Source organism: Carassius carassius, chromosome 43 (assembly GCF_963082965.1).
Source record: "Carassius carassius chromosome 43, fCarCar2.1, whole genome shotgun sequence".
NCBI lineage: Eukaryota > Metazoa > Chordata > Actinopteri > Cypriniformes > Cyprinidae > Carassius > Carassius carassius.
The window spans coordinates 8,962,158-8,976,078 of record NC_081797.1 but is presented as its reverse complement, the minus strand read 5'-3'; the positions used below and the strand labels follow the sequence as shown (position 1 = coordinate 8,976,078).

General features: G+C 37.0%; 1 protein-coding gene across 1 annotated transcript in view; it reads left to right on the top strand.

Moving 5' to 3' along the window:
* zgc:101566 (Transmembrane protein 263-B-like) overlaps positions 1-13,921 on the top strand; it is a 28,515-nt gene extending 14,594 nt beyond the window's left edge. The window contains exon 3 of the mRNA XM_059536273.1: positions 12,531-13,921. Coding sequence (XP_059392256.1) covers positions 12,531-12,811 — 281 coding nt within the window. The 3' untranslated portion in view covers positions 12,812-13,921. The remainder of the gene's footprint in view (positions 1-12,530) is intronic.

The following is a 13,921-nucleotide window of genomic DNA, read 5'->3' as shown; positions in this document are numbered from 1 at the left end:
CACAGAAATGCTCATATTTTTACAAAACTGTATAATATCTAGTAAAAAATAGTTTGTTCTGTGTAGGGGTGTAACGGTACGCAAAAATCATGGTTCGGTACGTACCTCGGTTTTAAAGTCACGGTTCGGTTCATTTTCGGTACAGTAAGGTAAAGAAATGCAAACATTAAATTGCAGGTTGTTTATTACTATACACTTTAAAAAAAAATACTTTTTAATAAAATATATATATATATATATATATATATATATATATATATATATATATATATATATATATATATATATATAAAGAAATAAAATACTGCTGCAAAGTTCTCCACTAAATAAAATACTCTCAGTCTCAAACCAATATCATATAATAAAATATAATATGATGAAAAATATAAATAACTATGATTACAGTGCAGCATTACCAATCCCAGCTTGTAGGCCTGCTTCACCAGAACCGTGCCGTGCCTGCTGCTGTAGGTGACAGGGAGACCGCTGACAGACCAGGCTCTTGTCTTCATGACAACAATATCTATACTTCATGTTGAGCATAAATATAAAGCCTACTGATAAAGGACACCGTAAACAGTATTGACGGCAAAATAGACTATGTTTTGACAGGTGCAATATTTGAAAATCGATAATTATTAATTTATTTTTTAAATCACATTTGTATCTGAATTTATGCCAACCTATAGAAATTTCAAACATCAAAGTGTCATGAATTTATATGTATTTGTGTACAAAATGACATATAAACATATTTTCCTGTTCTATTTTGCCTGGAAACGCTTCCAACACGCTTGCGTGTCGCGTGAAAAATAGGCGTCGGTTCTATTTCTAGCATGCACGCGTCTCACGCAGGCAGTCTGCAAGCTCTAACCTGTTAACATGGGAGCCGAATTAAAAACGGAAACGCCATGCAGCTGAGACGCTTGCGCCACGCATCCAGTGTGTCGCCGGCCTTAGAATCAGCTGCAGGGCAGGATTTGCGCTGAACGCGGCGACTTCCGCCACTTAATATGTTCGTTTGTTATACACGAAAATTTACTTGCGTTCCACGCACAAAATATTGCATTCCGTCATTCGGTACACACGTGCACCGTACCGAAAGCCCTGTACCGAAATGGTCCGGTACGAATACACGTGCCGTTACACCCCTAGTTCTATGCTAATAAATGATTGAATAGTGTGAGTTATAGTCTAATACTGTAGGTTTATAGAGATGTTGTGAGCAGTGCAGGCTGGGTAGTAACTGATTACATGTAATCCGAATTATATAATCAGATTCCTTAAAATTAAGTACTTGTAATTAGATTATATTACATTTCAAAATACTTGTGATCAGACTATATCATTACATATCATTCACACAAGAAGCCTTGACGCACTTCATTAATAACAACAAATTAAATGTGTTTTCTTTCTCTTTGTATTTTCATATCAGTATGGTAGAAGATTATCCTATTTAAGTCAATGTGTGATACAAGTTGGGTCAAAAGTAATCTATAAGTAGTTTGATTATATTACCTAAAATGTAATGCAATGGATTACATTACTAACAAAATTTTTTGTCATGTAATCTGGAATCTGTAATGAATTATAATTTGTATGTAATCTACCCAACACTAGTTGTGAGCTGTGACGAGAGTTTATAATCTGTTGAAGATATTGCGAGCTATACTGTAGAATAATATAGAGCATGGCATGAGTGAGGCTTATATGCAAATGTAATGTGATGTAAGATACATCAGTGACTTAAGATGTAGGTTAATGAAAATAGCATGAGCTAAGCTAATTCCTTACAAAATGTAACCATGGTTTTACTATAAGAAAAGTGTAGTAACTATGTATTGATTACCATTTGTATAAACAGAGTTTTACTACAAATACCATGGTTAAACTATGGTTAGCAAAACCATGGTTATTTTCTTAAGGGATGAGTCAGTGAAGTGGCTGACTACATGCTAACAGACTAACGTCGATATCATGAGAGATTAATATGAACAAAGATTATAGCATGAGCTAGGCTAATGTGCGGATGAATCTGGTGCAAGCTATAAGCTAATAGGAGCTAATAAGATAAAAGTTAAGAAAAATATAAAAAGCCAGGCTAATGAGTTACTGAACATTTTGTAAGCTGTATTGTGAGCTAGATTTTATAGAACATATCATGAGCTAGGCTAATGAAATAATTAATACAGAGTAATATGATAAAAGGTTACAGATGTCAGGTTAATGACAATAGCATGAGTTAGGCTAATAATGAAGATAGTACGCTAAGCAATGAACTATGAGTCTTAGTCATGTTTTCATTAAAAACAGCTTTTGTTTTTCAAAAAAAAGGGCATGCTTGTGAATTTTTAATAGTTTTGTTTCGATTCTCAGTAAGCTTGTGCTAGTATGTGAAATCCCACAATTGTGATTGTATCTTGGGCAGCACAGAAATCACACAATAGAAATGTAAGGTATCAGCTAATAGCGAGCCAGTGAATATTGTAGGACGTGTCTAAACCATGTTTTCATAATAAAACAGCTTTTGTTTCTCCGAAAAGGGCATGCTTCTGCATCTTTTAACGACTTTGTCAAGATTTTCAAGGCGGTGTCCATGGACTTCCATTACAGGCTTGTGAAGCAGCTATGCTGACATTTGAAATCACACAAAAAACCCTGTCATCGATATAAATATTGAAGGTGAATGGCACGAGTGACTCATTTGCACGCATTATCAGATCCTGGCGCCATGGGATTGGCGGGAAAAGGTCTATCTCTGCTTATTGAAGTCAGCTAACCTACATTGGGAGGACTGGGATGAGTAAGCACAAAGGTTCAAGTGTCATATGTGTCTCTCCCGATAGGTCAGATGCGAGCAAGCTTGCGCACCCGGTGGAAACATTGACCTTTTCGATAAGTGGTTCACCGGTAGTTATTTATTTATTTAATGCAGCTGTATCAAGCCAGCGGGGGAAAAGGCCACATTCAGACTCCATTTCAGCCGAGTTCTTGTCAGTCCCATAATTGCCAAAGCTCGTCATCGAATGGAGCTTCTAAATATAGCAGTAGTAGGCTCTGGAAACTGGCTACCGTTGAGTTTTGCAAAAAACTCCTCCAGGCTTTTTAAGTAATTTTAAATGCACATTTGTGTCAAAACATCTAATGTTTGTACAATCTATTTTTACGTTTTTATTTTCTTCATGTATGCCCCCTTTTTTTTCCCAGCGCCTCTTGTACTAACACCATGTCCAGCAAGGTCCATCGGTAATTCAGTACATTCCCTTCCAGGCCGTTCTCTCAAAACCTCATTTTAACTTGACCCTTCATTGTGTTTTGCCCCAGGCAACTCAGGCACAGGGATTAAAAATAGAGACCTCAGCAGGGACGGAGTTGACACGGTTCTTGTTGGTGAGAGGAGTGGAGCGGCGGAGAACTGAATCCCGCTGGGGGTTTTTATCACTGGGGAAGGTCCGATTACCCCCTTCCTTCTCTCAATACTCTTTTTCTTATTTCTCTCTCTCTCTCTCTCTCTCTCTCTCTCGCTCTCTCTCTCTCGCTCGTTGTAAATCTCGGTGCCAAGTGAGGAGAACAATATTTTCCCCATTATTTCTCAGCACTACAGAGAGATGATGTGGGTATTGATATAGACTCATAAATTTACAGAGGCGACAGATTTACGCCGGAGGCTGGCAGCCCACCTCTCGTTCAGGAACATGTTCGGCTTTGATTGGTTGGGAATGGATTCTTGGCTATCCAATTCAGCTTAGGTCAGGGGGGTCTAAATCACAGGACTATATCACTGGTTTTTATAGAGATGGCAGTTTGGTAAATACAGTAAGCTCAATACTATAGACATCCTGCTGCATAATCCCTGCTTCAGTTTATTTATGCGTTTATTTATTCATGTTAATTTTTTTCTGTATTGCTTACTACCTTTTCTACTTTTTCTACTAAATTGTCTTTTTACTTTTTTTATGTATTTGTTTACATTTCCTTTTGTATTCATGTTGTTTTCGTATGATTGGGAAAGACTTTTATACTATTTTCAATAAAAGTTTCAGTTTAATGACTCGGAAATATCATGTGAGTGTCTTAATTATTATCTTAAAGGCATTTGACATGTATTTAAGAGTATGTTTTAACAAATAAGAAAAATTATTAATTGATAAATATAGTAAGTAATAGGAGTCCGGGTGTTTTTTAATTGTTATAAAATAAAATAAAAATACAAAATAATAGAAACTATTTTATTTTCAATAATTTTTCTTTTGTTTATGATATTAATACAATTGTCTTTCTCTGACATTTTACTTCATTCTCTGCCGATATGTATAATTTTTAAATCACAAATTAACATGCTAATGATAGAACAGTATCCAAGCAATTGTATGTATGAATTGCATTTTTTGAATTAATAGATGTGCATCACATTCAAGCACGGTGGCAGTGAGCATGCAACACATGCAACACTCAGAGTAATAATACAGAAATGCACTCTTTTGTTTTTGTACACCGAGCTATTAGAGGAGATCTGTTCCAGGAGATGTGGCCTTAGTGTTTCCTCTACAATTGGTTTACTTATTATTTATGCCCCCAAAGTAAGCATCCTTACTATAGGCCTATTTGTTCCTTTTCCTTTTACAAAATGTTCCCGTCTGAGTGGGTTCCTGGAGGAAAACGCATTGCATCTGTCTCTTCTGTTCTCTCTCAAACTTTATCTCCATTCTCTGTTTGTGAATGCAGCATTGTTGGTGTTATCTAAAGGTCTTACTTGTGGCTTTCCACGACAGGAACATATTATAGAGTTGAGGCCAGGGTTCAGGCACCAGCGAATCTTATGAGAATGTTCAAGTGTGCCCAGATAATTTTCTCTGCTCGCTCTGCGCACCAAGTAGACCACTTATCTCGCTTTAGGTGGGGCTTTTTGGATCCTGTCACCTCGTAAAACTTTATTTATCCAAGTTTGCTGCAGGCTTCTTGCACAAATTGATGTTTAGAGTGACTTGGGGAAAGGCATCCGAGCAATATGAGTCAATGAGTCCTTCAGTTCTACAACCTTCTCTACAAGATTTGATCGTCTTTATTCGGTTTTTGGTCAGAGAGTGGAACTCTGCGGCTCTTTTAAACATTTAAGTGCTCTGGACATGTGAAATGTTCAATTTCTGTTTCTTTTTGAATGTTTATTTAACTGTCGAGGTCAACACGGTAACCTTTGTATCGGGCTTGTTGAGTGGGTTTTTAGCTACTGATGCTCACCCTCCACAGAAATCGGCCCGTTTCTCGAAAGAGTAACATGCCTCAGAATATCTTAACCTTTCCATCTAAGCCTTCAAATGTCACTGTTCTCTTTCCTCCATCTGAAGACAAATTGACATTTTCTATTTGCTATAGAATTGGATTGATCCCAAAGGTTCCTGTCAAAAAGAATAAATTGGTCATTCTTCCAAAGAAAGCTGTTTGGCGTTTTGTAGTTAAGCATTATGCTTTGATGAATTTTGTGTGGTGAATTTTTTTTGTTGTTGTATAGATCAAACCTCGTTGTAGCCTATATATTATGCTCTTTTCATTTTTTATTTTTTTAGAAACCTTGCTCTTTTCTATTCTGTTTTAAACTGTGTTCTTGTATTCAAATTAAGCACAGTCCACTGCTGCACATGTGCCACAATATCAATACAGGGTAAGCTGAATCAATAACTGTACCTTTAAATCTCTGTGACAATGGTCGTATCGATGGATCGAACACAGCACTGGATTCTGTTGTAAGGGAACCAGGTCAATTTAGCTCAAAAGGGAATCATTTAAGATTTTAAAGGGAATTTGAACAGAACCACTGTTTTATGGCTGATCACTGAGATGGCCAGCGATTCATTGAATGAGCCGTTTAATATCAACTCTGCAATTGATATTAATATCCAAACTATAGTGAAAACACTATTAGCACAGTAACAAGATCGGCAGCTTAAGACATGAACTTGTAAGCACAAAACACAAGATACTTCTCTTTTCAATATGAATAAGGCTTTCTTAGATAAATCTAAGACATATAAACAAATTTAACACATAATCACACGCATTCACACATTCACACAAGTTGCAGTAAGATAGAAAGTTAGGAAAGAATGAGTTTAAGAGAATAAAAATGTAAAATCCCAAGTTTACAGCAATACGTGAAATTGCATAGACATGAACAGCCATCAATCACTTAATTAACCATCGCATGCAGTTCATCAATGAGGACGCTGGAACAGCGCTCAAAGAAATGAATAAAGAGCTGGCATGACTAAAAGCAAAAGCTAAAAAGCAAAAGCTAAAAAAAAAAAAATAATTATGGTGTCCTGGGTATTTAAACTGGCCTTTTGGCCACACCTCAAATGTTGTCTTGACCAATTAGATATTGTCTTTGCTCAGGGTGTTGTGATGTTTGTCCTACCCATTCATAAATCATATGTTATCTTATTAATCACATGGTCTGAATTTTCCTGCTCTTGCAGGGGTATAACTTTGGACATGATACCTATAATAAGAATATAATACATTTGACAAATAACTGATGGTCAGAAACATTTCAAGCAAGCAGATTCAAACACACACATACTAAACATGAATATGAATCCTTAAGCTATCCCATAGTTATTAAAAAGACATACACAATAAGTGATTAGAAACATGATAGTCAAATATGTGGGTTTCATTTATGATATGGAGTTAAGCAATAGACTGATATTCCTTTATTCCAAGTCTAACTTTTTGAGTTTTTGTGCCATTCTCTGACATAAGAACGTTCTTTGGAGACCAGAGGTTAAAAGGTCTCCTTAAAGGAATTTCTGTCTGGTTCTTGTCTTCTATGTGGGGGGAAGTCAATCCAAGGATCTTGTGATCATGATTACCATCATGGGTTTACATGTGATGGTCAGGCTGTGCATCTCTTTGAACATCAATCTGGATTACTTGCCCCAAATTTGAAAATCTCTTCTCCGAATTGAAATTGTCAACAACTGTTCTAGTGGTGTTAATGTTGAAAGCTGTTCTGTGAAAGAGTTGGTTGGTGAGCTTGCTTCAGACTGGCTGGCACATGGATTTAATTTACAACATCCTTTTGCCTTTCTGCGGAATTCGGCTCCTCATGTTTCAACCATGCTCCTGATCGAATCTTTAATTTGTCTGGTTCGGGTCTGAATTGCTACACTGTCAATAAATATTAGCTGAAGATGTTGAACCCCGGATCCTTATTAGCCCGGATCCTTTAATTATCTACCACAGTGATATGTTTAAATGGTAAACAAATATTCCTCCCAGCACCTTGTGCCTCAAGGATTCTGTCAATTAATATCAATTTAAGATGAATTATCCCGGATCCTTATTGTTTAATGATCTACAACAGTGATACGTTTAAACTGTAAAAATGATTCCTCCCAGCACAGCTCTGTGTGCTCTCTCTCTCTCTCCCTCTTCAGTCACGTCCCACCAGCTGTATTATCCCATTCTTTTAGGTCAGTAATCATTTAAGCCAGATTAGGACAAGGTCTTTCCTCTTTGTGCTCAACAGAAATCATTCATGATGTGCACAGCTTTGTTGTTGTCTGTGAGATTCATATGCAGCATATGTAATGTTCAACTAATGGAAGTTTGTGCCATGTATTGTTTGCATGTTGTTGGTGACTTATTATTGCACTATTATTTGGCTGCCATATTCTATTTTATTGTGTTGGAAATGTGTAGGATTGGCATCGCATACATCGCATTGTTGTCACACTATGCTATTGATGACTGTAATTTGCATGCAGTGTCCAAATTCTAGACTATTTATTTTTCATTCGTTACCCAAATACCCATTGGCACATAGGCAAGACTGTAATTATATTCTGTTATTTTAATGGGTCTTCCAATTCTTGACATGGTAGCAGAGTGTTTTTGACTGGTTATCAGCAGTGTTATTGTAATTCTTTGCCCTGAATTTAACTGAATTACAACTGTTGTCTTTTACGAAGATGTTCTTGAACCCTGTGTGAAGCTCACAATCAGTTACCTCATTCACGAAACCTGTACTGTTCTTAGGTAAATTGTTGCAGATTGTTACACGAGTTGTGCAGCAAGAACTTATTCATGAACAATTTACACCACAACTGACTGTCATATGAAAACAACAAGTCATGTTAAAATCAATTTATGAATTTACAGGGAATTGATTGTCGCATTTTAAGCTACAGTAGATTTACGAAAATTTACGAGTCACATTTTATGTTGACGTAAGAATGGATTTACAAACATTTGAAAATGTATCTTCATATTATGAGTTTACATTAGAATGCATTAATGAACATGCAAAAATTGTTTGCTGTATGAGTGTCACATTTTATGTTACAATGGTTTTATGAACTATTTACATGAAAATCGCTCGTTATATGAATGTCGGTTTACATACGAATGGATTTACAAACAATATACATGAAGATTTCTCATCATATGAATATGAGTTTATATTACAAGTATAAAATGTTTGCCATATGAATGTCACATTATATGGTAGAATGGCTTTATGAACAATTTACATGAAAATTGCTTGTTATATGTGTCAGTTTACTTAAGAATGGAATTAAGAATCATATACATGAAAATTTCTCATATGACTGCATTACAGTGTACTTAAATAATTTATATACATAGTTCGACATGAGTGTCACATTTTATATGAAAATGGCTTTACAAACAAAATTGCTTGTGATATGAATTCTACTGTTTATGTGACAATGGATTTGCAAAAAAGATACATGAAAATTGCTTATCATATAATTGTGTTTACATTATAATGTCATTTATATGAGAATTTATGTAAGAATTAATAATTTAAACAAATTTAATTTCATGAACGAGGTGCACAATGTGGATTCCATATAGGTCTACTTATTATGCTTAGAGAAGCATGAGCCATCTTCATTGGTTTACCCATCCTTCATTGGAAATAATGTATGAAAATGGAATTTCAGAAATAATCTCATTCCTTTTTTGAAACATGCCTCACTGATTTTGCTCACTCAGGCTTAATGTAAAAATGGAAGATAGCTTTCAGGTTTGGTAGCGTGGAATGCATAATTACATATCCTCAGGCCCAGATGGCAAGAGTTAGGTCTTAATTGCATGTGTAGAAACAGGACGAGCAAGTTTTTCTTACCCACCAACATCATCTATGATCAGCCATTTTACCACATTATCATTGACCTCCTCAACTGCTGCTTTATAATTTGGATGTTTTGCCAAAAAAAAAAAAACTGTTTTAAAAATTGGTTCTACATACCAGTTATCAGACATGATTGAAATTCGTCTTAACAACATAAGACAATTGCTACTCTAGTTGAAAGTGAGCAGCTTGCAGTAGAAGCAAGAGCTTTAGAGGCATGTTTCATACATAAGCTATTAATGAATTTTGACATTTTAGAGGCAGTTAAAAAGTGACGTGACGTGGCCATGTATGGTGACCCATTCTCAGTATTAGTGCTCTGCATTTATCCCATCCAGAGTGCACACACACACACACACACACACATTGTGAACACACACCCGAAGCAGTGGGCAGCCTTTTTTTGCTGCTGCACCTGGGGAGCAGTTGGGGATTCGTTGCCTTACTAAGGGGCACCTCAGTCGTGGTATTAAAGGTGGAGAGAGCGCTTTACATTCACTCCCCCCACCTAAATCCCTGCCGGTGTGAGACTCAAACCTGCAACCTTTTGGTTACGAGTCTGACTCTCTAACCATTATGACTTCCCTTTTAAAATAGGAGAGGAAAGCAAGCTTTAGTTAAATCTGTTCATCTCCTGTTTGGTTGCATCTCACAAATGTTTCAAATCAAGGCTGGTTCTGTCGATTTCAGTGCATGTCAGTTGTTGTTTATGGATGCATACGAACTACGTGTAGGGTGACCCACGGGACTCATCTGAACACGCGCTGCTTGTCATTCACACGGCTTCTCGGTGGCACATCGATTCACCGGAGAGCTCAACGTGCAACCCAGCCACGCGGTCCCTGACAGTATTGATTGAATATAAAAGATATAATTTCTGTTCACAGTCCGCAGAGTATTGTAGGGTTTGTAAATGCAAGTTATCTGTTGGTAGGAAAAGAGTATTTTTTTTTCTTGTATTCTGCCAAAGGAACAACAGAGCGGAAAGATAATGCCATTTGGACAGAGAGTGTGTGTGCTTCAGAACACATCTGCTCAGTGTATTACTCCGTGTCAGGCCTGTAGATGTGAGCTGATTTCAGAATGCTGCCCTCAAGCTTTAAGTCTCACATAACCAACACAGAGAGGAAAAAAAAACAATACTTACATAAAGACTATTATTTTTCGGTGAGTGTCCTGAAACACATGTTTCAAAATCATGGATATAGGAACCAAGCTCTCTTAACTGAAAAAATGTATCCAAGTGCTCTTAACTGAAATATTGCCATTTGCATTGAGATAATAATTGTTTTCTCTGGATTGATTCATAAAATGTGTTTTGTGGGCCAACGGAAGATTGTCAGCATGAGGCCATATTTGAATGTAATTTTTTTTTTAAATTTTAAACATATTGTTTGCTTAGTGGTTCGAGGTATTTGCTTATTGGTCCAAAAATAGGGAAAACAAGACATTTATTGTTTTTGTTAATTATAATAATAAATTATATAAATAATTATACAGGTGACCAGCGGTCATATAATTAGAATATCATCAAAAAGTTGATTTATTGTACTAATTCCATTCAAAAAGTGAAACTTGTATATTATATTTATTCCTTACACACAGACTGATATATTTCAAATGTTTATTTATTTTAATGATTTGATGAATTTTGATGATTATAACTGACAACTAAGGAAAATCCCAAATTCAGTATCTCACAAAATTTGAATATTGTGAAAAGGTTCAATATTGAAGACACCTGGTGCCACACTCTAATCAGCTAATTAACTCAAAACACTGCAAAGGCCTTTAAATGGCCTCTCAGTCTAGTTCTGTAGGCTACACAATCATGGGGAAGACTGCTGACTTGACAGTTGTCCAAAAGACGACCATTGACACCTTGCACAAGGATGGCAAGACACAAAATGTCATTGCAAAAGAGGCTGGCTGTTCACAGAGCTCTGTGTCCAAGCACATTAATAGTGAGGCGAAGAGAAGGAAAAGATGTGGTAGAAAAAAAGTGTACAAGCAATAAGGATAACCGCACCCTGGAGAGGATTGTGAAACAAAACCCATTCAAAAATGTGGGGGAGATTCACAAAGAGTGGACTGCAGCTGGAGTCAGTGCTTCAAGAACCACTACACACAGACGTATTCAAGACATGGGTTTCAGCTGTTGCATTCCTTGTCAAGCCACTCTTGAACAACAGACAGCGTCAGAAGCGTCTCGCTTCAAAAAGGACTGGACAGCAGCTGAGGGGTCCAAAGTTATGTTCTCTGGTGAAAGTAAATTTTGCATTTCCTTTGGAAATCAGGATCCCAGAGTCTGGAGGAAGAGAGGAGAGGCACACAATCCACGTTGCTTGAGGTCCAGTGTAAAGTTTCCACAGTCAGTGATGGTTTGGGGTGCCATGTCATCTGCTGGTGTTGGTCCACTGTGTTTTCTGATGTCCAAGGTCAACGCAGCCATATACCAGGAAGTTTTAGAGCACTTTGTGATTCCTGCTGCTGACCAACTTTATGGAGATGCAGATTTCATTTTCCAACAGGACTTGGCACCTGCACACAGTGCCAAAGCTACCAGTACCTGGTTTAAGGACCATGGTATCCCTGTTCTTAATCGGCCAGCAAACTCGCCTGACCTTAACACCATAGAAAATCTCTGGGGTATTGTGAAGAGGAAGATGCGATAGGCCAGACCCAAGAATGCAGAAGAGCTGAAGGCCACTAACAACACTGAGAGCAACCTGGGCTCTCATAACACCTGAGCAGTGCCACAGACTGATTGACTCCATGCCACGCCGCATTGCTGCAGTAATTTAGGCAAAGGGAGCCCCAACTAAGTATTGAGTGCTGTACATGCTCATACTTTTCATGTACATACTTTTCATTTGGCCAAGATTTCTAAAAATCCTTTCTTTGTATTGGTCTTAAGTAATATTCAAATTTTCTGAGATACTGAATTTGGGATTTTCCTTAGTTGTTAGTATAATCATCAAAATTAAAAGAAATAAACATTTGAAATATATCAGTCTGTGTGTAACGAATGAATATAATATACAAGTTTCACTTTTTGAATGGAATTAGTGAAATAAATCAACTTTTTTATGAATTATATGACCAGCACCTGTATATTTACTGTGGATATTATGTTTTATTGTTGTCTAATACTAATAATAATTAACTTATTGTGTCAAAAAAAAAAATGTCATATCAATTTTTAGATGCTTAAACAACAAAATAGTCTTCACTGGTCATAAAAAGACAAAAATTGGTCACTGTGGTCTAACTTAAAGGAATAGTTTCTTGTAATATTTACCATAATAACTGAAACGATTAAAAAACACTTTTAACACTCTGAATGATTGTTTGCACGACTCTTTTTCAGACTTGGAGAAAGAACACCCTAAGAATGAAGCAGGCGTGGTGTGGAGAGTGACAGGCGGGCTGTTCAACCTCACCAGAGGAGCGGTGGGTGCCACCCTTGGGGGAGTGGCCTGGGTAGGAAGCAAGAGCTTTGAGCTGACCAAGACGGCAGTGACAAGCGTTCCCGCAGCTGGAGTGGGATTGGTCAAAGGCGGCGTCTCCGTGGTAACGGGAGGGGTTGGGGCAGTGGGGTCTGCAGTAGCTGGTAAAGTTACACCAAAGAAAAAAGACAAGTCGGATTAGACTGCCTCACTCGCTTCCATCCTTTGTCCGATTCGGTGTGTCTTTCTGGATTGCTCTCACTTTCAAGAGGGTTGAAGCAGGTGGAAGCTTCATTCAGCCCATGGGAAGATTACTGTTTTGTGTTTACCAAATAAAACCATACTTTAAGTTAATGTAAAAAACAGCAACACGTTATATAAACACACTTTGACTGCTACTGCAGAGGTACATGAGATAATTGGGATCTTACGCCTTTTGTGTGCTTATATGTTTGTGTGTATTTTTGACTGTCGGCTGAATCTTATTAGTGCGGCGAAAACTAGCTTTGCGACAAAGACAGATCAAATGCTGATATCAGACATCTCTTTCATGAAATTGTCCACTTTTTACACAAGAAGTGTTGTATCAGCAGCTATTCTTAAAAGGAAAACTTGGTTTAATTTAATATTTCTTTAATATCAGTTCTCGTGCACACAAAATTTGCTCTAATTTCTGTATAAAACATCCATAAAGATTCAAGTATGTATGATTGTTCCTCGAATATGTTGATCTTGTTTCAAGCCCATCTTTGAACAAAATACTGTGAGGACTTGGAAATTAAGTTGAAGTATTATTATTTAATGAATTAATTTAATACACATGACACTAGAATACCTTCATCTTCTGATAATGTTAGGTTTAAACTACATATTCTCACATGTTCTTCGCTTTAGTGTTACCGACCACAATATGTTTTCACAGTTCGTTCTATTATTATCATCATCACGTTCTCACACGTCATTGGCATAGATTACATTAATGCAGAGTCTCCAGTGTAAACACTCCACTTTGTAAGACAATGTTTGAGCTGTTGAAATTGATTCTGTAGCCAGGAAACCAGTGGCCGGAGTTAAGAAAAGAATTGACTTGCATCTTAAAACGACACAGGGAAACCGAAACTACACATTTATTCCAGTCTAAAATACTTTTGAGCATCATTCACACTTCATTTTCTCCTTGCGAAGCATCGCTTGTAGTACAGTTGAGATGATGTTTTATTGGTGGTACATGTGCCTGAACGTCTTGCGAGTTTTAAAAGCTCACTGTGGATTGTTTAGTGTTTCAGAACAGTGCAAAGTAACCACCGATGTA